The sequence below is a fragment of the Rhipicephalus sanguineus genome, unplaced genomic scaffold (genome assembly GCF_013339695.2).
Source record: "Rhipicephalus sanguineus isolate Rsan-2018 unplaced genomic scaffold, BIME_Rsan_1.4 Seq7506, whole genome shotgun sequence".
Taxonomy (NCBI): Eukaryota; Metazoa; Arthropoda; class Arachnida; order Ixodida; family Ixodidae; genus Rhipicephalus; species Rhipicephalus sanguineus.
Window position 1 is genome coordinate 4,072 of NW_023615905.1, and position 23,512 is coordinate 27,583.

At 45.5% G+C, this 23,512-nt stretch overlaps 1 protein-coding gene across 1 annotated transcript; it reads left to right on the plus strand.

Moving 5' to 3' along the window:
- Nucleotides 1–271: 271 nt before the first annotated feature.
- On the plus strand, nt 272–23,118 carry LOC119378255 (uncharacterized; the record flags this gene model as incomplete). The annotated part of the gene is made up of 5 exons (XM_037647448.1): nt 272–547; nt 4,077–4,220; nt 14,720–14,772; nt 16,243–16,355; nt 22,538–23,118. Coding segments are annotated over 5 exons (1,167 nt in total), but the record flags the coding sequence as incomplete, so codon positions are not given.
- Nucleotides 23,119–23,512: the final 394 nt, after the last annotated feature.

A 23,512-nucleotide genomic window follows, 5' to 3' on the forward strand; every position in this document is an offset into this window, starting at 1 on the left:
CAGAATCTATGCTGACACCTTTGATCGAGTTTCCGAGATCCTATCTATATAAAGTCATGTTGTATATACATCAAAGGAGCAATAAATTGTTGGACTGATTAATTAATTAATTAATTAATTAATTAATTATTGAGTGCGGGAGTGATTTAACGTAGTTGATTCTCCGGCCTACCTTGATTAGCGAAGCTTTCTTTCCCATTCGCTCAAGTGCGGTGATCTTATTCCTCAAAGCTGGAAGTTATAACAGTGAATTTTATTTTCCACGACGCAGTAGAAGCAAGCAAAAAGCAGCCAGCGTGGAAGCTTTCCCGGCCGGCAGTGGTTATTCAAGCCGGCGCGGCGTGTAGCAGCAAACCGGCAGCGCCTTGGAGCAGCAGTCTGGACCAGTGGGTCATAGGCGCTGCGTGCGTGGCCACGACGTTCATGACGGGTGCGACGTTGCGCACCATAGGCTTCCTCTTCGTCAACTTCCTCTCAAAGTTTGAAGCCACCAGGCAGCAGACGGCGTGGTCCGTCAGTTTCACCTCAGCGGGTGTAGCGTTCTCAGGTAGGCACTAATGTTTTCGAAGCTGAGCACCATTAGTGACAACCTTCCTCAGGCTCCAGCGACACCAAGGATTTCCATTGGATTGCAATGTCATCACTTCAAGATTTGATCTTCCCCTTAAATTCTACCTTATTCGGATTTTGACCTACCAGATGGCTTTTAAGGACCGTCAGTCAACTTAGGCCCCCTACATACCTTCTATATAACAGACGTAACGGGAATAAAAGTACAATTTTCTGCGTCGTGGGCACAGTTTTCTTCTTCCGTAGCAGGAAAATTAATGAGTTTACGAGTCGCGTATGGCTATCTTCTTTATGCCTCAGTTTTAAACCGGCGTAAGCCAGAGCAAGAACGTGTTCGCAACAGTCCCTTATCTCTCTCTCTCTCCATTTTTTTTAGTTTGTCGCTGTTAGGCTGAGCTCGCTTGTCTGGATGATTCAGCACTTCCTGCCATAAGAAGACCTATGCCACCTCTCATGTCTCTCTGCTTGGCCGTAGCGAATACTGCAGCCGTTGTCAGACGCATGCACATGTTCATTATGCAAGTGCTTTACTGTATGCAGTGGTTATTACGGGCGAAGCTCCTTAAGGCGGCACCCGTTCGTCCCTCGTAGTCGTAGTAGTAGTGCGTAACAAGTCTTACGCTTTGACCTCCAAGGTGGTGCCGGTGGGAGATTTTTCCTGTGCGTTGTTGAACATAAAAAATTCGCAGCGTGCGCGTTAACTAAAAGCCGAATTCTTCTGTCTCTTATCCCCATTACAGCCATTGGCATGTTCCAGTAGAAAACGTTAGTAGAAGTAGAATGTAAGCGTTAGCTAAAAGCCGACTTCTTCTGTCTCTCATTCCCATTAGCAGCCATTGTTTACCTCCAGGTAGTGCCGGTGAGATTTCTCCTGTGCGTGATTAAACAATAAAAATTTTGTTCAAAACGCCGTTGATTGATGAAATAAACTAACGAAAGACGCCAGATGTTTTGTAAAAGCATAACGAAAGAACCGACAGATGTTTCTAAGCAAAGCGAAAAGACGCCAGCTGCTTAACGAAAGACGCCACATGTTTTCTAAAGCAATGGTTTTCTAAACAATGAAAATTCACAGCGTACATGTAAATTAAAGTGAGCTGCAAGTCGTCATAACTAATCGAAACTTTAGTAAAACGCGCCCGATCTCACGTCGGTGATGATGTACTGGCAGAATTCACGGAAGATTCACGGTTTACCGATGAACCTCCGCAGCTTCGCCCACTCATCATCATTCACTCCGTGGATATGCTGTGATTTTTCTGATAAGGCCGAGTATTTGGCAATAGTACCCTCGCAGAATAGTGACTACACTCCGCCAGTGGACGCCATTTGGCCACTACCGCTCAACACGGCCCCTTGTCTCTTTAAGATGACGGCAAGCAATCAGTAATCACTACCAGTTTCTCTCGTAAAATTGCACTGCTTTACGTTTCTGACATATTCGTAATACCGTAAATAGTTTATAACACAAAAATGTTCGTTTTTCTTTTAACCGAAACTCTTTTTGTCGGCATCACCTGTATGTATTATTGTACATCTGTACTGCTAATATTTTCCTTAATACGCTTTCCATATCTGACGTACAGCGTGTAAGTAAAATTCAGCCTCTTATTAAAAGGTATCTGTTAGCCTCTGTTTATTCGAATTGTGGCTTGGCGTTTGACGCATATCAATTATTATCCTCATTAAAGACAGGCGCCTTAAATTCAATAAAAAGAAAGCGCCAGTAACCATCCAGACTGGACTGAAATGGCAGCATGTGAAGTGGGCGTGTGGGTTAACGCTTTAATATAAAAATTCTGGCAAATCCTATGCACAATGCGAGTCGATTTATGCGAAGCGCTCAGCGTGTACTTGGGTGCAAACGTGTCGTAGTCGGTCGCTCAAACCATCGCAGCACATCATGGTGGCTATAAGTCTATCATCACTAACGATTACTAGAAAACACTAAGAACTATGTGTATTAAATCAGCAGTCTTGGTGCTGGTTGAATAACATCAGTTGGTGGTGGTGCTTCTCATGGGCCAACTGCGGAGGTGATGCTTGTCTAGCGGTGTCGCTTTTTCACGTGGTGAAGTGAAGAAGGATTTTTTAAATGCGAAGCATTTCTTAGCGAACTTTGCGACTTTGAGCGTATCTATCTATCTATCTATCTATCTATCTATCTATCTATCTATCTATCTATCTATCTATCTATCTATCTATCTATCTATCTATCTATCTATCTATCTATCTATCTATCTATCTATCTATCTATCTATCTATCTATCTATCTATCTATCTATCTATCTATCTATCTATCTATCTATCTATATCTATCTATCTTCTAATCTATCTATCTATCTATCTATCTATCTATCTATCTATCTATCTAGCCGCCTACGATTTTGTGCTCTCCTGGTCGCTTGGTTAATCGAATGTACACCAAAGTTGGTATGGTGTAACATGACTGTATGAAGAACATAAAGGACAAGTCATAACATGAAAATCGTGACACGCATGTCATGTACAGCATGATTTACATGCCACGCTCATGATGCGCTGGCGGCCGTTTCGCTAGCTTGATATACACCAAAATTGGTATCTTGCGACGTGACTGTGTAACGAACATAAATAACACGAGTTAACGTGAAATCATGATACGCATGTCATGTACAGCATGACTTACGTGCCACGCTCATGGGGCGCTGGCGGCCGTTTCGCTAGCTTGATCTACCCCGAAATTGGTATTGCGCGACGTGACTGTGTGACGAACATAAATAACACGAGTTAACACAAAATATCATGACACGCATGTCATGTACAGCGTGACTTACGTACCACGCTCATGGGGCGCTGGCGGCCGTTTCGCTAGCTTGATCTACCCCGAAATTGGTATTGCGCGTCATGACTGTGTGGCGAACATAAATAACACGAGTTAACACGAAAATCATGACACGCATGTCATGTACAGCATGACTTACGTGCCACGTTCATGGGCCGATGGCGGCCGTTTCCCTAGCTCGATATACACCGAAATTGGTATCTTGCGACGTGACTGTGTGACGAACATAAATAACACGAGTTAACATGAAAATCATGACACGCTTGTCATGTACAGCATGACACGTGCCATGCTCATGGTGTGCTGGCCGCCGTTTCGCTAGCTCGATATACACCGAAATTGGTATCTTGCGACGTGACTGTGTGACGAACATAAATAACACGAGTTAACACGAAAGTCATGACATACATGTCATGTACAGCATGACTTACGTGCCAGGCTCATGGTGCGCTGGCGGCCGTTTTGCTAGCTTGATATACACCGAAATTGGTATCTTGCGACGTGACTGTGTGACGAACATAAATAATAGAAGTTAACATGAAAACCATGACACGCATTTTGCTAAACGACATAGAAGACGTTGTATGCAGCTCTTTGCTGGCTGCTTCGCATTACATCGATTCCCACAACGCGTGGGATCTGCCGGCTTTTTCTTACATCAGTTTGTTTTTTTTCCATTCAGGAGTCCTGTGCAAATTCTTGCTGCGGTGGTCACCTCCTTGGCCATTGATAATGGTCGGCTCGGCGTGCCAATTGGCTGGGATGTTCGGCGCGTACTGTGCCACAAATGTCACTATCCTGGCACTGACCTTTGGCCTCTTACATGGTTAGTTCATGTATACGCTTGGACTCTATTTTTGCGTGTTTTACGACGTCAGAGAGCTGTTTAAGCCTGACAATAGCAAAGAGGCAGTTTTAGAATATGGTAGGGAGAGCTTTGCGCTAGCGTTTGTTGCCACTGCGCATGCGTCATAGGGTGTACCTTTGAGTGCGCGCGTTATATTTCAAAAATAGCCTACGCGCACAAGCAGCGCAATCGTTACAAAGTCTATTCTAACGGTGCCTACTGTCAAAATCAAGCAGCCACCGTAATCTGAATGTCGGGCGAATTCGTTAAGAGCATGTTAACATGTTTTTTTGCACTCATTTTGTATAGTGATGTACTAACGGTTTTAGCGTTAGTTGATAACAAATTTGTCGCAGATATATAGGCTGGAATATCATTGAGCGCCTAAGTGCGCCGATATATTTTGGGTCTTGTGTGTTTAGTGCTTCTAACACAATCAGCACATTTCGCCTATTTTGTTTTTTACGTCCAGTGTGAGGCTACTGGTGAAATCGCGGGATGCGCTTAATCAATGAAATTGACTTCCCTCTAGTTTCGGCTGCAACGTGCAAAACGGTGGTTGTGGGTGATCACTCTATGAAAAAGAGAAGAAATTGATATGGTAAACACAGCAGCCTCACAAACCTGGCGTTCGGCTAGATAGTAGTAATTTGTCTAACATTCTGAAGCACAGAAAAAAAGAAATCCTGACCGCCATTTTAAAACAAAACTTCGCCGATCAAAGGTATTGAAATATTCACGGCGGGTGAGTGCTATAATCATCGGTATCGCTACAACAACTATGAGGTCACTTACGCCAGCTGATAGTATCAGTGTCATATCGCCTTGGGGGATGCCGACGTATTGATATTCAGATCGGATGTGTCCGCCTCTGTCGTATCCTCTAAGTCCATGCATTTCACTCGTCACGTGAACCTCCATGAGTCCTCATGTCGTTTTGGGATTGCCGTACCACTGCCGTAAAATACGTTAGCACATTTTAGTGACGTCAATCGCTTCTTTGTGTTTCATATATTCGAACTTTGCCATATATATATAGGCGTTTCTATAGCTAAATTTAGACATAAAACCTAAATGTTCCGTCGGACTTTATCAGAGATTCCATCATCAGTACTCAGCCAAAAGTGATATTTTATTCACGTAAGACGACTTTTTGTTTTTCAATGTACGTGATATTTACATTAGCAGAGAGAAAGTACTTGCACTTCAAACAAAAACCATCTGGTATGACCCGCTTGCAGAAGTGAAGGTCGGGCGCATTTCTACGCGATAGCATTAAACAGCTCGTTTCGCGGAAGTTCCGCTGTCGGCGTCATTGGTTGCGAGCGAAAAATCAGCGTTTTCTGTGACCAAAGAATCAAGATAGACAAAAATAAAATAAACAATAAAAATCTTTGGTTCGAGCGAGAATCAAACCCAGATATTCTGCGTGGCAAGCAGGTGTTCTACCACACAGCCGCACCAGTGCTCGAAAGAGCTTCGAAAAAAAAATAAAAGGGCGCTATATGGATGTCTTTTATTGGAAGGACTCTCCTTGACGCATGTAATATTGCGTGGCGTCAAAAAATGTGAACTGCGCTACGAGTGGTGTCGTGCCTGGGTATTTGGATCCTTCCCACCGCTGCAACCAGTTGTTGCGAATGGTATTTAGATCCGTCCCTCCTCGGCAACCAGGTTGTTGCTACGATAGAGCAGCGTCGTACCCGGACTCCGTTTGGTAGCGTAGTCGAGTCTCCGGGTTGAGGAACTGATGCTAGCAAGATGGGAAAACAATAACAAGTTTACTTACCACACAGCCACACCAGTGCTCGAAAGAGCTTCGAAAAAAAATAAAAGGGCGCTATATGGATGTCTTTTATTCGAAGGACTCTTCTTGACGCATGTAATATTCGCAATGCCCATAGACTGTCGCGCCACCGAGCGGAATTCAGGAGCGTCCTCTCGAGGAGGGTTAGTAGACGACAAAATGGCGGCACTATGCAGTCGCTCTCTTGTTCGGCTGTGCTAGCCTCACTGTTAACGCGTTGGCAAGAAAGGAACACTACGACTTTGCATGTTCCCTGCATCAGTGAACAAACCGGGCCCTCCGTGACACGAGAAATCTGATTCGTTCTTGCGAGACGCGAAGTTTTCGTGAAAATACGTGGCAACTCGCGCTTTCAATGCTAGCCCACAGTGTACACATACTATCAGCTTCGCGAGGCTTTCTGTAGCCACCTAGGTAAGTTAAATGTTATCGTATGACATATTCAGTTGAAGCTCACCCTGTTTTACTTGCATATATAATTGGTCAGTGTTTCTTGTAGTGCATGAGTCCCATAACACTGTACGCGGGAGGGAGGTCGCGCGGGCTCGCGATGTGCTCATGTATAACTGAGCGATCTCAAGTTGGCGATACATTAAAATAGGGCCTCTATCCTTTGTCAACAAAGCGATGTTACGAATCGTGCGAGCGACGTTTCAATCATTCGAGGACGCGTCTGCTCGATGCCTTTCGTGGAGCGAACGCTTTCCATCCACGCCGTCCTTCGCCAGTGTGTTTGGTTTCATAGCCACCGCTACGCCGCTTGTTTTTGTACGTTTGTTGATAGGTAGCAGCACACTGCAAGCGATTTGCTTGTTGACCGGTCTGAGAGCAAAACCTGGCAAAACGTTCTCCGCGCCAGACGTCTCTCTAATTGTAAACGTGGTGACGCGGAGTGGTCGAAGTCGTTCGGCGGAGGAAATTCTTCAGATTGCGTTCAGCAGTGATGTTGAAAGAAACCAACTTGACGACGAGGATTTTTCACTGGACGTAGAAGACTGTGAAAGCACCGAGAGTGACAGCGACGATGAACACCAGCTGCCAACTCACGAGGAGCGAGTTGCACTTCACGTCCCCTCGTGCGTTAATGTTCTTTCACACTCGTAAGTCACTTTGATTGTATTTAATGTATAATATCCTTGAGCGAGATCATAATAAAAGCATAGTTCCTCTTGTGCATTGCATGTATCAATTATTGTGGATATTATGGAGGGCCGCATGCCGCCAACACGCTCGAGCTCGACCAGCGAAGCGAAATGGTTAGAGCGATGGAACGTGCAGTCACGGCCACAATGCACGCCTCTCGGCGAACTTCTTCGACGTTGCGAAAAGCATAGGTGTGCATTCTTTTCGATATTCATGTTTCGATCGTGCTGTTCGAACCTGCAACATGCGAGTGATGTACACACGGCTAGAATCTCAGCATGGCTGTGACACAAGCGCTACTGAATGGCATGTTAAATGCTTGTGTTCCGTTGAAGACGTAACTCCGCGTTTCCGACGACTGCGCAAGTAATGACGACGGGGTATTATCAGAGAACACTTTTATGTTTGCAAGCCATCATCATGCGCAGCAGCGATGGCGCTACTCGCTGGTGGCCTACTACTGCGGCAAATCCGTGAGGCAGGCTCGGTACATACTACCTCGGAGTGCCATTCAGCTCATACACTCTTAAAAAAAAGTTAGGAAAAAGCTTGTAACCACGAGCAAATAGTAACAGCAGCTGTTACTAGCTTTCTTGGACCTTTACTAACGTTTTGCTACCTTTTACTACCTACGTTAGCAGACACTTAAAAGTTGCAACGGTTACTACCTCTTGCGTACCGTTACTAACTTTTTGCCATGCACCTGTTAAACGAACTTGTTAAACGAATCTTAGAAGTTATTATTACGCTTTTTACAACCTATTCACTAGCACGGGGATCCATTCAAGTTCATTGAGGCGATATTAGTAAGCTTAGTACCCTTCTTGGGTCTTGTACATTAGGCCATGTTGAGACGATATTACGCAAAATAGACATAACATATCGATTGTCTTAATGTGCTTGATTAAAAGTTAACGCTACGTTACCTCCTGCACTTAATAATATTGTACGCTATATAAATATATAGGCGCATAATTTAAACTATTTATCCTAAAGCCTAGCTGCTCACAGGCCCCAGCTGCGTACCCCAGAGGTAGGGCTATATATTCCTGGAAACACTTTTGAATTACACGTGTCGCGTAGCCTTGTGGTGTGTGTGTGTGTGTGTGTGTGTGTGTGTGTGCTGTTCTGATTCATGACATGCTGTGCATAATTACCTAATGATATATCGCAATGTTGATTCTCGCGAATTTGACGTTATAAAGACAAAAGGATCACGGTTACTAATGTTTTTTTTGGTAGTAACCGTTACTACCTATTTTACTGGTTAGCAACGAAAAGGGTAGTAACCGCTACTAAGTGCCTTGTAATGGCGAGGGTTTAACGGTTACTAACCTCCCCGTTACTAACCGCACTTACTAAACAGGGTAGTAACATATGTGACAAGTAGTTAGTAAGCCGAAATCAGTAAATACTACAACCTTTTTTTAATAGTGTACGTCTGTTCTAGTTCATACAGGTTTATGTAGCACGCACAGGATTTTGCAAAGCATCGTTATGCACGGTAACGGAGCTGAAATATAACCTTTGACTTCGCAGCAAATAATTAGGTGACGAGTACTTAGCACTTTCCATGGTTTGGGAAAGTATTTTAGTCTCATATCCATTTCAGCGCAGCTCATGACTTCATCCGGTGAAAGTGGCACGGTCCGTACGTCCGCACGTCCTATCTGTTCCCATGCTAACAAACGGGTTGACCCTCCTCCTGGCGCCATCTTGAAAAGCACGGCGCGCCACCTATAGTTCGTGGGCATTGCGAATTGCGTGGCGTCAAAAAATGTGAATTGCGCTACGAGTGGTGTCGTGCCTGGCTATTTGGATCCTTCCCACCGCTGCAACCAGTTGTTGCGAACGGTATTTAGAGCCGTCCCTCCTCGGCAACCAGGTTGTGCTACGATAGGGCAGCGTCGTACCCGGACTCCGTTTGGTAGCGTAGTCGAGTCTCCAGGTTGAGGAACTGATGCTAGCAAGATGGGAAAACAATAACAAGTTTACTGGCACTTTTCGTACACTCCATTACATCGTGACAAGGTCAGAGTTCAGCGACGAGCGAATTGGATGAGCCTGTTACCGAGGGCTCAGAGCCCCATTTCTCACTTAGCACCGTCGTTTTAACCCCTCAGGCTGGCTCCTCCTTCTTGATGACCACCAATCACACACACGACCCCACCCACCATGGCACAGTCCATTTCACTGTCGCTGAGGGGTCGTTGCACTCTTGAAGCAGCAAGGGTCCGGTGGTCGACGGCACGCATGTGGGGAAGCAGGACAACAGGTTCCTCGGGCTTGCTCCTCCGATTCTTCCCCGAAGGCAGAAAAGGGTCTGCGGCGACTCCTGTCAAAACATACAGACCAGGTCGTTTCGGCAGCACACCAAGCCAAGCCCAGGTGGCCCATTGTCTCTGGCTTTGCCGTCCCCGACTTTGAGGTCGAGATTCTGCCATTGTCGGTCGCTTGCCCCCGCCCCCTGGGAACTCCGTTTCCAGGAAGGATGCAGGTGTTCTAGCAGTGTGAGAACGCCTCGCCCGCCGATTCTGATGGCCAGCGCGTCGGCACCGACTGCCAGTCGTAACTGGGTATTTTGAAGGCCCAACCAATACAAAGCGCTCAGACATATTTATCATTATCATTTGCAAAAGCCACCAATGAGCAGCTGCGTAGTTTCGCCTGTTGCCGTACTGACACGCAGTGGGCCCTTCGCTGATGCGGAAGAGGAGCATTATGGCTTAGTAGGCACTGCGCAAGTGCACTTGCAGTAGGCATTCTAAGATAGTTTGAAACGGCCAATGTATCGCGCACAGACGTTCTTTTCCTTGCGGCACTGTTGAGGCATGCCCGAGAACCGATGCTAGGCTAGCAGTTGAGAAGGCGCTGTGCACGGGGCCCATTACGCTATCGCGTTCTACTCACGAAGGCGAAGCTCAAGCGTCCTCCAAGTTTTTATTAAAGACGATAGTCTTTCTTGGGAACTTAAACGCAGAAATTTTGGTCTGTCTTTCTGTCTTTTCTGTTTGTCGCACGTCCCTCGATCAGCCACTCGGCCAAAGTTGAACCAGGGGGAGTTACTCCGTATACCTCCCATAGGATGCCTTAATTCTGACGTCAGCGCTGGCAGCGCCAAACGTCCCTTCAGTTAATATCCTGGCGGCTGGGATTCAGAGACTCGAACGGCAGAATGGCGGCGCACACGGTATGCGTCGTCATGGCAACACTAACCAGCCGCGCCTCCTCTCCTAGCACCCTCGCGCGCGCCGGGTTTTTATCTTTTTGTTTGTTTGCGTGCGCGGGCTCCCTCTCCCTTTCTTTTATGACCCCCTCGCCCCTCCTCCGCGTGCTGCGCCGTGCAGCGCGCCGGGCGTTTTTTTTTTTTTGCATCCGCTGCGCGTGCTGCGCCGCGCGTTCGTTGCGCGTTTGAATGTGCGCAATTTGCAATCAGGCATTCTGCAAACACTGCAGTCGTGCAGCATGTGCCAGAACGCAAAAGAATGAATTGCACTCACAACACAAAATATCTTTGTCTCTTTTTATTCTCCTCGTTTCCGAAAATCAACATTCTATCAAATGTGGTGCGATACAGGCTCAGGATATTACATACACGTGTTCATGATCACTAAACAACACGAAAGTTCTCGGCAATGTTAAGAATTTAAAGAACAGTGAAAAAAAAAAAAACAGAACATAACACTAGGGCACATATTCAAAACACAATATTATACTGACAAAAGTGCAGAACAGCTTCTGATATATGCGCACGATATTGCACAAAATTATCATAACTAACAAAATTGAACATTCCTGAAATGCAAAACAATGAAGCAGTTGAAATACCTAAAAGTAGAATAATGTAACGACCATTTTAAAGATGTCAAAATGAACTCCACATATAACACAACTAATATTGGCCGCACTTTATTGACTACATTTCCAAAACGTTGATTTCATATAACTAGTGATGATAAACGCGGAGAAAATGAACGGCTGATATCGGATGATTCATGGCATCTCTTCTTGAAGTGCGCCGATTCTGCATTCTTCAGCTTTTCTCTGGGCGCACCGATCACTGTGTTGCGTTCCGAAATACGCCCTACAGAAAAGGGCAAGTTTCATCAGATAAAGAGCGCCGTCGATTCGTGCAAAAGTGAACTCGTTTTGTTCGTCTCAGAGCAGCATAAGTTTTCATACATCTACCCAATGTCTCACAAACGTGGTTATAGGCGATGGGAGTAATTAACCGGAGACAAATGCAAAGCACACACTCAAACACGCGGTTCTATGAGAGTTGTAAACCTGTAACTATAGTTACGTCGCATGAGCTTCATGTCCGCTGCTTGTTCGTATCACGATTTAAACGCAGCATCCTGCCCTTTTCAAATCAGTCATTTTTTAAAACAGTAACTGTAGCCCCACTGCAGAGAACAGCTACTCGGTATGGACGTGAATTCAAATTGACACAATGAAACCGCGACTCAAGTTCGTTGTCTGTCTGTCAGAGGGCACGCTCACCTGTCGTTCTTTTGGGGGCCGGCACATATATTCCGGGACTTGTTCTGGAAGTATTCAAGCAACAAAGCACTGTGCACGAACAGCGCGAGTCGTAAAACATCGCGTCGCACAAGCACACAGCGAGCGAGCACCATGAAACGGGCGAGCGACGACGGCTAACGCACGCCTTACCAACGCCAGACACGAAACTTTCTAACGGATTTCAAGTCGGCGGCGCCAGCAAGGCGGCGGAAAGCGCGCCTCCCGCAGGAAAGGAGTTGATCCCGCCAGAGAGGGGTTGAAGAGAGTTGGAGGAAAGAGACTGAACCAGATTTTAACTCTGATCCCAGTCAACAGATGGCGCCTCAATTTGCCATACCGGTCACGTGGGTTTCTTTCACTAGCCTGGTTGAACCACTTGCCCAAGGGCCAGCCGTCTGAACTGGTAGTGCTGTTCATACTTGTGAACGTTGTCGATCAAAAAGTAAATATCATGCATATCTGAGGTGCAACATCACTAGGTAAGTATTAGGTGGCGTGTTCCTTTAATAGAAAATATATACATACGTAATTTTAAGGACCCTAGTTTCTTAAGCTGCGCTGAAAATGCATAAGAATGGAAGCTTGAGCGAGTTGGTATGCGTTCATTTTTTGTTGAAACAGCGCTCACTAGACGACGACGAAGTAAAGAAGCACAGGACAGGCGCTGCCTGTCCTGTGCCTTCTTTTACTTCGTCATCGTCTAGTGAGCGCTGTTCCAACAAAGCTGAAATGCGACTGCGCTGAATTTTGCCTTCCTCCGCGCCCTTCGCACGAGCTCATTGTTGTGTTTCGGTTTCGGTTCTGTATTGCACTGTACGAATGCCATGGGTTGGTGTTGAAAAACTTTAGTTTTGAGAAGGCCAAGAAGGTGAAAAAAAATATTTAAAAATGAAAAAGCAGCGTTGTGGGCGGCCTTCAGGCTGCCGGTTGTGGGCGCCGCTCTGTCGTTCCTGTTTTTACCCGACGACGTGTAAATAAAAGAGTGTGTGGAGAGTACTCGTTGAGTGCGGACGTTTTCTGCTTCAGCGCTTCGCGCCAAACGCGTTTTCGGGCTGGCTCGTCCCCGCCGGTCGCGTTGGTCACCGCCGGTCTTCGCCTGCTGCTGCGCGGGACTGCTAGCACGCAAAACAGCACTCATGTTTCCCGACGTATTGCCAGATGGCGTCCCATATCTCACACAGCGCCTCTTCTATCGTCTTTACACGACATTTGCAGCGAAGCACGCAGATACGCGGCCAATTTTTTTTGTGGGTGGACCTTATATTTATTCATGTGGGTGGATCATATTTTCCTAATGAAGCTGTTCTTGTTTTTGAAGGCGAAAATTCTTGCGTGAAAAGTTTATTCAGAAAACCGATATGTGTTGGTACTGATTTCACTTCTGCTGGAATTTACATTCGCATCCGAATTTCTTTATTGACTGATCAGAATTGTCGTTGTTGGGGCTGATATTTACCGCCATCAGTGATACGTTAGCCACCCAATGAATCTTTAGAGGCAGTAGTTGGCAGTGACATAGCTATTAGCCATGGTAATTTCAGTGAACACCCACCGTGGTATCTTACGACGTAAGGTGTCGTGTTGCTAAGCGCGAGGACGCGAGTTTTGTTCCAAATGAGTAGACAGCACCTCCCACGCACAATACAAATGATGGCTGACAGCTTTTTAAGAAAATGTGCTACTGAAGTTCTGATGCCGCTTCGCAGACATGCAGTAGGAAAAGTGTGGTCGTTGTGCCATATCTGCACAACGTAAGCCACAATCATAAGAATATTGGAACAATTCTGGAGACCTTTTTTCTCCGCCCCATTAAAAAGTTTCTGGTTTTTGCTGCGCAGGAGTCATTATTCTGACGCGGAAGTGCAACTTCTGCATTAGAAAACATCGCTACCACTTTGTGTCATGCGTGGATGCGTTGTCTACCAGTAGCGTAGCAATTTTTCGGGAGGGGGTGCTCCACAATATTGTATATATGTTTGTGAGTGCGTTTGTATGTATGCCCGTATATATACTCATGCAAACTTGAAAATTTTTGGGTGGCTTGAGCCCACCCGACCTTTTCATGTCTACTGTGTCACTTTGTCGTGTGAAAAATAATATACTGGGCAGACAGACAGATGCCTCAATGACCTCATACGAGAACATTCTAACAACGTAAGACATTCCTTAAAAGAGCTAGAGTGATCGCAAAAAAATTCAGATCAGATGAATAGAGAAATTATTGTGGCGTTTGAAATGAATAGAAGTAAAGGTCGTGTGAGCTGTCCATCTGTTTCATCGTCTGAAGAGAGGCCTGTTCTTTGTCGTGGTAGTGGTGGCGCTTATGCTGTTAAGTGATATGTGGCGCGATTGCGATTTTTACACCCTTTCCTTCTTATCACTGATGTTTATGCTGTGACCCGTACAATAAACCTTCATTTGTTAGTAACGCCGTATACTTGAATGCTCTTCTGCGTCGTCGTGTTTTCTTTGCGCTCCATGTTACGCAAAAAGATATGTCATTTAAAAATTCGAGTGTGCAACGTCAACAGCAAGAAGACGTCATATTGTTACATTTTTTGTGCTATGTCGCATGCTTAGGGTGTTATCACTACTACGTTCTAGTCTGAAGTTTCTAGTCTTGAAGTCACGAATGGAGCCTCTCCAGGATATGTCGTTGCGCCCAGGAAAGACAGAGATGAAAAAATAAACATCTTCACATAGGGCGCTTTGCTTGGCGAAAAGAGCCCTCCGCGCAGGGAAAACGAGTAGCTGTCCTGTATGGGCCTCTTACTAACATATTTCATTTCTGGCGTTTCTTCCAACAAAAGAATTCTACGGTAGGTTAGTGCTACAGTAAACTATTGCACAACAGCCCCTTACCTGCTCGAGAGGCCAAGGCGTGTCCTTTCAAACATCAACAATGAAGCTTTTTTTTAAGGTATCATTATTGAAAACTGTTTGTATGACGCATTTCCTTACCTCATCCTTTGATTTGGAATGGCTGGTGTTTCCTGCTATACAGACGAAGAGTGTAACAGATGTGTAAAGAAGAGGGATAGGCGACTCAAGGGCACGGTACGTGTCGAGGACGTAAAGCAGAGCATGCGTATCATAGTATTCAGCATAAGCCAGCAAGATAAGAAATGAACGATGAGAAGAGCGCGTCGACGTAACCGAAATGTAGTCGCTATCACGGGCACGGGACGTGCGCATAGCGTGAGACGCACTGGTTTGAAACCCATCCACTCGCGCTATACGCACGCCCAAACAGGCAAGGGGCTGCTCTGCAATACTTCACTCTAGCCTTAACCTATCGTATAATTTGTTACGTTCGAAGATACACCAGAAATCATATATTGTGAGTGAGATACACTCATATGGGCAGGTGGCAATATAGCACAGCTACTCGCATTTCTTCCCGCATGATAAGATTAACAACCCATGTTTTCTTTTTTTTTGTTGAGGCAAACAGAAATCACTTGAGGGCTTCGTCTCTTCACAAATGCATTAGGTAAGAACGCAATGCCTTCATGTTTCGCTACTACTTTGGGCGCTATTCCTCTGTAAGACCATAAAAAGACTAAGTGAACATGAGGAACCTCCGCTCACATATCACATGGGTTGTTCAGAACGGGTATACGATGGCGATATGCAGCAACTGCTGTCAAAACGAGGAAGCGTCAAGAACGCTTGAAGGCAACGTGCTGCTGCATGCAATATGCAGCTAAAGAAAAGCTATCACTTTAGTTTTCACCCTTGGCGCCATAAAGTCATATCTTGTACTATCATCCTGCAAGCCGCATTGATGTAGGTTCTAAAGATAGGCAACAAGTGAATTCTGGACGTCAGCTAGACCTGTTTTCCCGGTGATTTCGCACCAGACTTAAGAATCCACATTATACTGCTAAAACTGACACTTCTAGCAATCAAAACAAAACGATCTTGCTTGATTTTTGTTTTCTTTTAGCCTTCGAATTGCGTATTTTGTCATTCTACTGCAAGAAGCGTTAACGTGACATTACTGCGGAATCGCGATTGACGCCTGTTACTTGGCAAAGTTGTGTGCTGACCAATTCAGTTTAGCCGCCTATTTTACTCGCTGTTGCGAATAGATGTGACACGTTATGCAGAGCACCACGCTGTTTACTATGTTGTTGATGTTTCTGTAAGCACTCGTATAAAGCAGTCTACACTTCGAGAAATTAACGTGACGACGTTCGAAGCGACATAGTTACGAGACGTACGTCAGTAACAAACTTTCTTCATGTGTCATATTTTATCTCTCTTTTTACCGTACACTTATCTTAAGGATTCGTAAATGTCCACAGAGAGTGTATACAATCCCATTTCATTATATATGTGTCTACGTTTGGTGGCTCATATGTTCACAGCTGGATACGAGCTCACTGCAGAGGTGTCTGTAAATACGCAGGAATTGGGGCCGGCATGTGTTTTCGTCCTGACTGGCACATCATCGAGCGTACATTCGCGGTCACCAAGCGTCGCCTCCTGATGCACTGAACATGGTGGCGTTCTGTGCTGCAGGCTCGTTCTTCCCTCGCATACTGCTCTACCTGGCGCAGGATTCGGCTATTCTTGGATGATGCTCTTTCTTTCGGGAGTTATGCTCAACGTGCGGTGCTCTGCGTGCTGTTCAGGTTAGTTGAATTAATCGATTGCAGATGCTCCAGAAAACCATTGCCGGGATGATAATTCTTCCTAAGAGAAATCACGGGGAAAGCCTTTTCACCTCCAATGCATTGCGTATTCATCGACCCCTACCTGAATCTTCGTTGTTTTCTGGTTCGATTGCATTGATTCCCCTTTGCCCCTCCCTCTCTCCCCCCCGCCGAAGCTTTCAGCACCTCACGCGGTGCTGCGCTACCTCCGCAATCGTCACTTTTGGTCAAGGGATAACGCCATGTGCAGACTTCGTCATAGATCATGAGTGACCTCAAAAATTTCGGTGATCTTTGAAGCCATGATGAACTTAGCAATTCTACCAAGCTGCGCTTTCCCTCCGCACCGACGGAGCGCAAACTGCAGTTTCTGCCCGCACTAGATTTACGTACACGTTAAGGACCCCACATGGTGAATTAGTTCTGAAGCCCTCCACTACGCACGGCGTCCTCATAATCATTGCGTGGTTTTGGGCGCGAAACCCCAACAACTGTTATGTCATTTCTGTACCGCACGCTGCGTTTTCAAGGTAAACGTCTGATGAAACACTCAGACCTCTTGCCTTAAAAACCACAGTTATAGAAAGTTTCAGATGTGTCGCTTGTTTATGACGCATTGACATTTTCTTTTCCTTGCAACAGCATGTGGACTATTGTAGCAGTATAGTTATTATAATGTATTTACATACATTGTAAAAGACAAATATTCTCTCAGGAGACCACGCACACTTACGTAATTGCCGGCGTGTAACTGTATCCTTCTTCCTTTGTGTGCTGTTTTCGAGCTCGTATTTTAAACATGCATCGATTACAGCCCGCCCACCTTTGTACCTTGTTGCGACTCTTAGTTTCAGCAAAGAATTGTAGGAAGGAATTACTTTCGAGTCAACGCAAGTTTAGAAGGGTACATATCACGAAAAGGTATAGGGTGCGTTGTGGGCGGGTAGAGGGGTGAGAAAAGTCTATGCTTTAGGATCCCTCGAGGTGTGCACCAGAGGATGTACAAAAATTTTTTGAGAGGGGTATTTACGTAGTTTTTGTTCACGAAAGCAAAACTTTAAATGCTACTAAGCTACAGCTGGAACTTCATTCCAATATTGTGCTAAAAATATAATGCAAAGAACAAAGAAAAAGAAGGCGATTGTGCTCTCACATTTAACTTTGCCGCAAACAGCGGGCGGCTATTCAACTAGGAGTCAAAACAGCGCAATAAACTGAAGACAAGAAAATTGGTTCTCTGTGTCCTTTTTTTTCCCGTATTTCTCTATTGCGCTGTTTTAAACTTTTGGCGTGTCGTACCAACTCACCGAAGTGTCTACTTTGACAACTTCGCAGGCAAAGCTACAGAAACCCGCATGCTTATTTATATGTCAAGCACAAACTGCAGTTGTGACACAAATATCGAAGGCGATTGTCAAAGTCAGAGAAATCTTTATTTTATGAGCTACTGAATGTTGCCGCATCGTCTATCCATTAGAAAACTTTATGAACACATCTACAGACGTACGAAGTATCAGCCTTAACCGCTAATCACAATGCTGAAAGTTGCTACGCCACAGTATAAGTTGTACTAACTGCAAGCCAGTTAGAGCTATGCAGCAACCCCAACTGTACCTAGCATATCGGACCTGCAGCATCGATAGAATTGACCTTGATCAAATGGCCGTCCACTACTCGGAGGTGTCTAAGGCGGACGGGGTGCTAATGATTGGAGAAATTCCACACTTGTTTTATTCTGTCACAACGGTATAGAACAGAATGCACTTTTGTTGATTCGTACCGTTAACACATACTTTAAGCACCCTTTGAAACATATTGGTGGGAAATTAGGCAATTATCGGCACATGCAAATGCGACAGAATGATGCAGTTCCAAAGTTGCCTGTTCAGCTTTACAGCCAGGGACACAGTGAGTGACACAAGCTTTTTTGAAAGTTCAGAAAAGCTAGTCACGCAAAGGTCTCCCACAAGCATTCCTTGCCTGAAGAAAACCACATTAATAAGAACTAACAGACAATAATGCCAAGGAAAGTATAGGGGATGTTTTCTGTAGTAATTAGGATATAAGTGTGAAGAAAGTAAAGTGGACGAAAAGATAACTTGCCGCCGCCAGGGACTGAACCTGCGACCTTCGCATAACGCGTCTGATGCTCTACCGCTGACTACGGCGGCGTTCATCCTCCTGTCCACTTTATGGGGTATATATGTGCATTTGAACCTAGGAGTGTTAGTCAGCGCCGATCGCAGCCATGGCGGCGGGTGTGGAACACTATTTTTCTGCTGTTGGCGTCGCGTATAAAATTAGCGTCCGTAGCGAAACCAATGTGATAATATAGGCTGCAGTTCCCGATATTGAATTAATGCTTTTATGATGGCCTAGTGCAATATTTCGGCAGTATCAGCAATACATGAAAACGCTAACTACGCACACAACTCTGTTTCATAGTGTGTCAGGTCATGCCCCTGTTTCTGTGTTTATTACCATGTAGGCCATTATTAGTTTCATGTTACGGAGATATACGGTTTATTTCTTTTATGATATAAAGTGCACTTTCGATTGTCGAAGCGTGCGCACTGCGGATCACTGTTTACTATCCTTGCAGCTTTGATGTCATAATACTAGCTGGTGCTTTTTATGCTTTAATCCCTTTTCCCCAGCGTAGGATAGCCAACCGGATGCGCGTCTGATTGACCATCATGCCTTTCCTTCCTCTGCTGCCTCCCCTCCTACTAGCACACCACTATACTTCTCACAAGCTGGTTGCAGCACTGTGAAGGCTACGGGGCTGCTTAGCCAATAGGAAGAACGAAAATCCCTCACAATGTATTGAACCGCGCCGCATCGTCCGCTCGGCGTCCCCACAGCAGCTGCGCTTGTGCGTGGGGCGAATATAGCGAGCACGCGGCAGCAAGCAACCGTTTTAGCGCTGAGTAGTAACATTAGCGCCAAAAAATGCAAAAAAAACTGAGCAAAAAAACATGCGACACCCATCGAAGCTGCTTCTTAACAACGTGAGTGTTTGATGTAGTTGATAGTTCATACTCAATAATACTCAGTGCTAAAACTTTTAGACAAGAGACCGCAACAAACATGGACAAGAGCTCAGCCGTGTTTGTTGCCGCCTCTTATCTGCATGTTCTTGCGCTTAGTTTAATTGAAGCTCGTTCCATCTGCCTGAAGTTTATGAAGTCGCCGTCTTGTGCTGTGCGTTCTGTAGCTTCTAAACCGTCGCTTGTGTTTGCGTGACACTTCGACAGCAATGTATTCGTGGCTATTTTGCACTGGACCATGATCATTTTTTCAAATTCTAGAGGACAAGTCTTGTTGCTGAACAAGCATCTGAGCTCTGTAATAAGAACAACACCTACTTGGTACTTTGTCCTCAGCGTGGGATGACATAAAGCGATACCAAATTCCACTGTTTGTTCCTGTCAGGACAATGGGCAACTAGCATGAGCCAGTCCGGATCGAAGCGGGAGGTCGCGCAGGGATGGGCGCTGCGATGTTGCTTCGCCGCCACAATTACCGGTGTTACATATAGGATAATTAACGGCATATGACGTTTTGTGCTTGAGACCTTGCGTCTGCCTTCTTGCACATTGTGTCCAGTCTTGCGGCAATACGTACATTATTGTTGCTTGGACCGCATACCACAGTCGTACGCTTTGTGCCTATATTTGTCACCGACAGAACATCGAACATGCGTCTTCGGAGAGTTACTTCTTTCTTGTTCTCTTGCAACACCTTCTTCAGGCCGTTCCTTGAACACTAACAAATTCTTCTACTCTTGTGTCTCCACAAACTGACCTGCGGTTTCGGCATCTCATCAAGCGTCTGATAGTTGCTCTCTCGAACAAACAACGTCAGACGACGACGGCAATTGTTAAGCAGTTGCAAACTCACCAACAAATAATCCTGCACCACCTCAAACTTAATTTCTCGGTTGGCCATTTGGATCCAAGGGTCGTAGAAGATCAAAAGCCTCGTGCATACTGCTTCGCTGTCTCATCATCTTGTGGTTTACTCAGCCGGACGTGTCCCGGTACATCTCAGCTGTACATCGGGAGCGTTGAAGCAAAGCCTTCTTGGCCTTTCGTAATCCGCTGATTGTTAAGGGGACAAACGACTAAAAACTAAGACTTCCCCATCCAAACTGTTGCTGGTGGCCCACTTGCCTGCGGCGGCCTCCCTGACCGTTAGCGACGGATGCCGTTTTAGGTTTTACGCCGAGATCATCGCTTTCTTTCTTAAAAACAGGAATAAAAGCAGGGTCCTTTCGCCAGCCCGGCCCTCGTTCTGCTACTATTCCCAAACTCGTCGAATTTCCCCGGCGATGCTCCCTCTTCAACTTCACCCGCCCACCCTCTCCGTCGTAGCCTCTCATCTGCGTGCCATCTCATCACTGCTCGCCCATCAGGCTTGCAACAGTCCATCAAGGCATTGCTGGGTGACCCAATTACAAAATCGGACGAAGCCATCCCGAGCGCCCTCATTTCATCCACCTTTTACCTCACGGGTTCGTCCTGTCGCGGACGCCAATCGCTCGTGCTTTAGTTTCGCAAGATAAAATATATCCCTGAGCTCAGTGACATAGTAAGTGAAACCATGCGGTGGAAAAGTATTCCTTTGTTATTCATAAAAGTAAATCAAAGAAGGAAAACACAAGTAAGTGGGAAAAAACGGTGACTGTACAAAAAGATTATCAACGGGTCTAAACTAAACTACAAAATTCAATGTCCCGGAAATTAAAGAAGGTTCGTCTCAGAGTTCGGTAGACGTTGGGATGTCATGGTGATGCTACGGTGAAACATTGTTCTGGCCGTCGGTAGAGCAGCAGAACGGAGGCAAGTTCGCCCTGATATTCAGACAAGTACACACTGGAGATTCGGGCAAGTGCACCCTGGAGAACGGCCCCACATCAAGCTGATACAGCAGGCGTCGTACTTGATGGTCGAAGTAGTCGCGATTGGGTCTGCTCGCTTGCGTCCGGAACCCAACTGCCTTGAGGCCCCATCGAGCAGTCAGCCGCCACACTTCTTCTCTCCGCCGTTCGAAGACCAGCTACACCATCTTCGCCTTCCTTCTCTTCGCCTCTACTCGTCAAAAACATTTCCTGTTTTCCGTCTTTTTTTTTCACATTGCGATGCACCTCACGTGGTTTCGGTTTCGAAGTTTCTCTGACACGGATAGCACACTCTAAGTCCAGCAGTACGTTCGCAATACTCATCAAAGACGCATATGGGAATCGCGATTAGCGTGGAACGTAGAACTGTGACGTAGCACGTGCCAAACAAACCATGGTTTTGTTAACTTTGCCAATTATAAAGCAATTACAAACATAACTGCATTTTGCTGCGGAATCATATGGCTTGCTCACGCCTCGTAGCTTTCACTCTACGGCAGCTAGCTTTTGAGAAAGAGTATAATATCCGTATGAAAGCTATTTTTCATTTCCTCCTTCGTTGCGTTTCTTTCTTTCTTACTTTATTGCATACATTTGTAGTCTTCTAAGCTGTGTTGTGTAAAGTTTTACATCAATGCGCTCTGCGCACGCTTCTTTACTAATACTGAGGTTTTGCCCGTCACGGTGCTCTAGTGGTTATGGCGCTCGACTGCTGACCCGAAGGTCGTGGGATCGGATCCCGGCCGCGGCGGCTGCATTTTCGATGGAGGCGAAAATGTTGAGGCCCGTGTACTTAGATTTAGGTGCACGTTAAAGAACCCCAGGTGGTCGAAATTTCGGAGCCCTCCACTACGGCGTCTCTCATAATCATATCGTGGTTTGGGACGTTAAACCCCAGATATTATTATTATTAATATTGAGGTTTTGGATAATAATATGCACGCTTTGATACTGAATATGAAGTTCAACTAAATTAAATTAAATGTGTTACTCGTACCATTTGGGTCTTTTTCCTTCCTTTTAAAATTCATTGACAAATTTAATCAAAAGTGGACAAGTAACTCATCATAACTTTGAAACGTAGAGATATATTACCATGCTCTGGCTCACTGGAGCTTGTAGATAGCGATTAAATAACGTAGTCTCAGTGCGCAAGGAACTACGTAGACGGTATTTTGTCACCCTTTTTTTACACCCGTTCGCATAACATTCCTATGCCTAAATGATTGGTGTCCTCTTTATTCCTAACTGATTACAGGCCCAGACCAAATCCCGAGGAAAACAACAACGTCTTGCCTACAACAACAGTGCAGAAAATTTTCAGCGTCGAGCAGGGAGCCGGCAAGCTGAGCAACTCAGAAAACGTCGGAACACCAGTGCCTGAGTCAATATTTACCAAGCCCCTGTTTTACGTCACTGCACTGACGCACCTGATCTTCTTCTACGTCATCAATCTCTTTGCCAGCATATCTGTGGACACGATTCTAAGCAAAGGCATTCCCGTCATTCTTGCTATTACCATCGCACCTTCGGTGTCTGTGCTAGATTGTGTTGGCCGCGTCCTGATGCCGTTGGTGACTGAGAAGGGACACGTGAAGAGATCGACCCTTGTAATGATGGACTACTTATTTATTGGCGTAGGATTTATCCTCATTTCTTTTATCCGGACTTATCCTCCAATGCTGGTCACGTGTCTCGGTTTTGGCGTCTTCAGTGGTCATGCTATTGCTGTGCACAACTCGCTCATGGGTGATGTTGTTGGAGCAGACCAACTGAACTTGAGCAACGTTATTGTGACGTGCATTGCCACAGTCCTTCCTTACGAAGCCTCTCCTTTTGGTGAGTCTTGCTTTCTTACTTTTTCCTATAGAAAGTAGTCGGTAATACGAGACATATTCAGCTAGTAATGACCGCTTGATTACTTTAAGCATTCGTGGGTCTCAACAAGGTTGTACCCATGCAGGGTTATGTAGTGGTTGCTTCTGGAGAAAATATTGATGGGATCTAGTAGTCAGCTTTTCGGCAGAAGCAGATGACCACTTCGGCGAAATCCTCCACTTCAGCCAGTTGCCGATTGCGAGCTGTGATCAGATTTTGTGATCGAATAATGAGATGCCGAAGTTCATCCAGATTTTTCTAGTTTACAGACTTACAGAAATGAGCAAGTGAAATGTTATTCAATGACATTAAGGCTTCTAATATGGCCGCGTAAATATGCGTAATGATGAGCGGA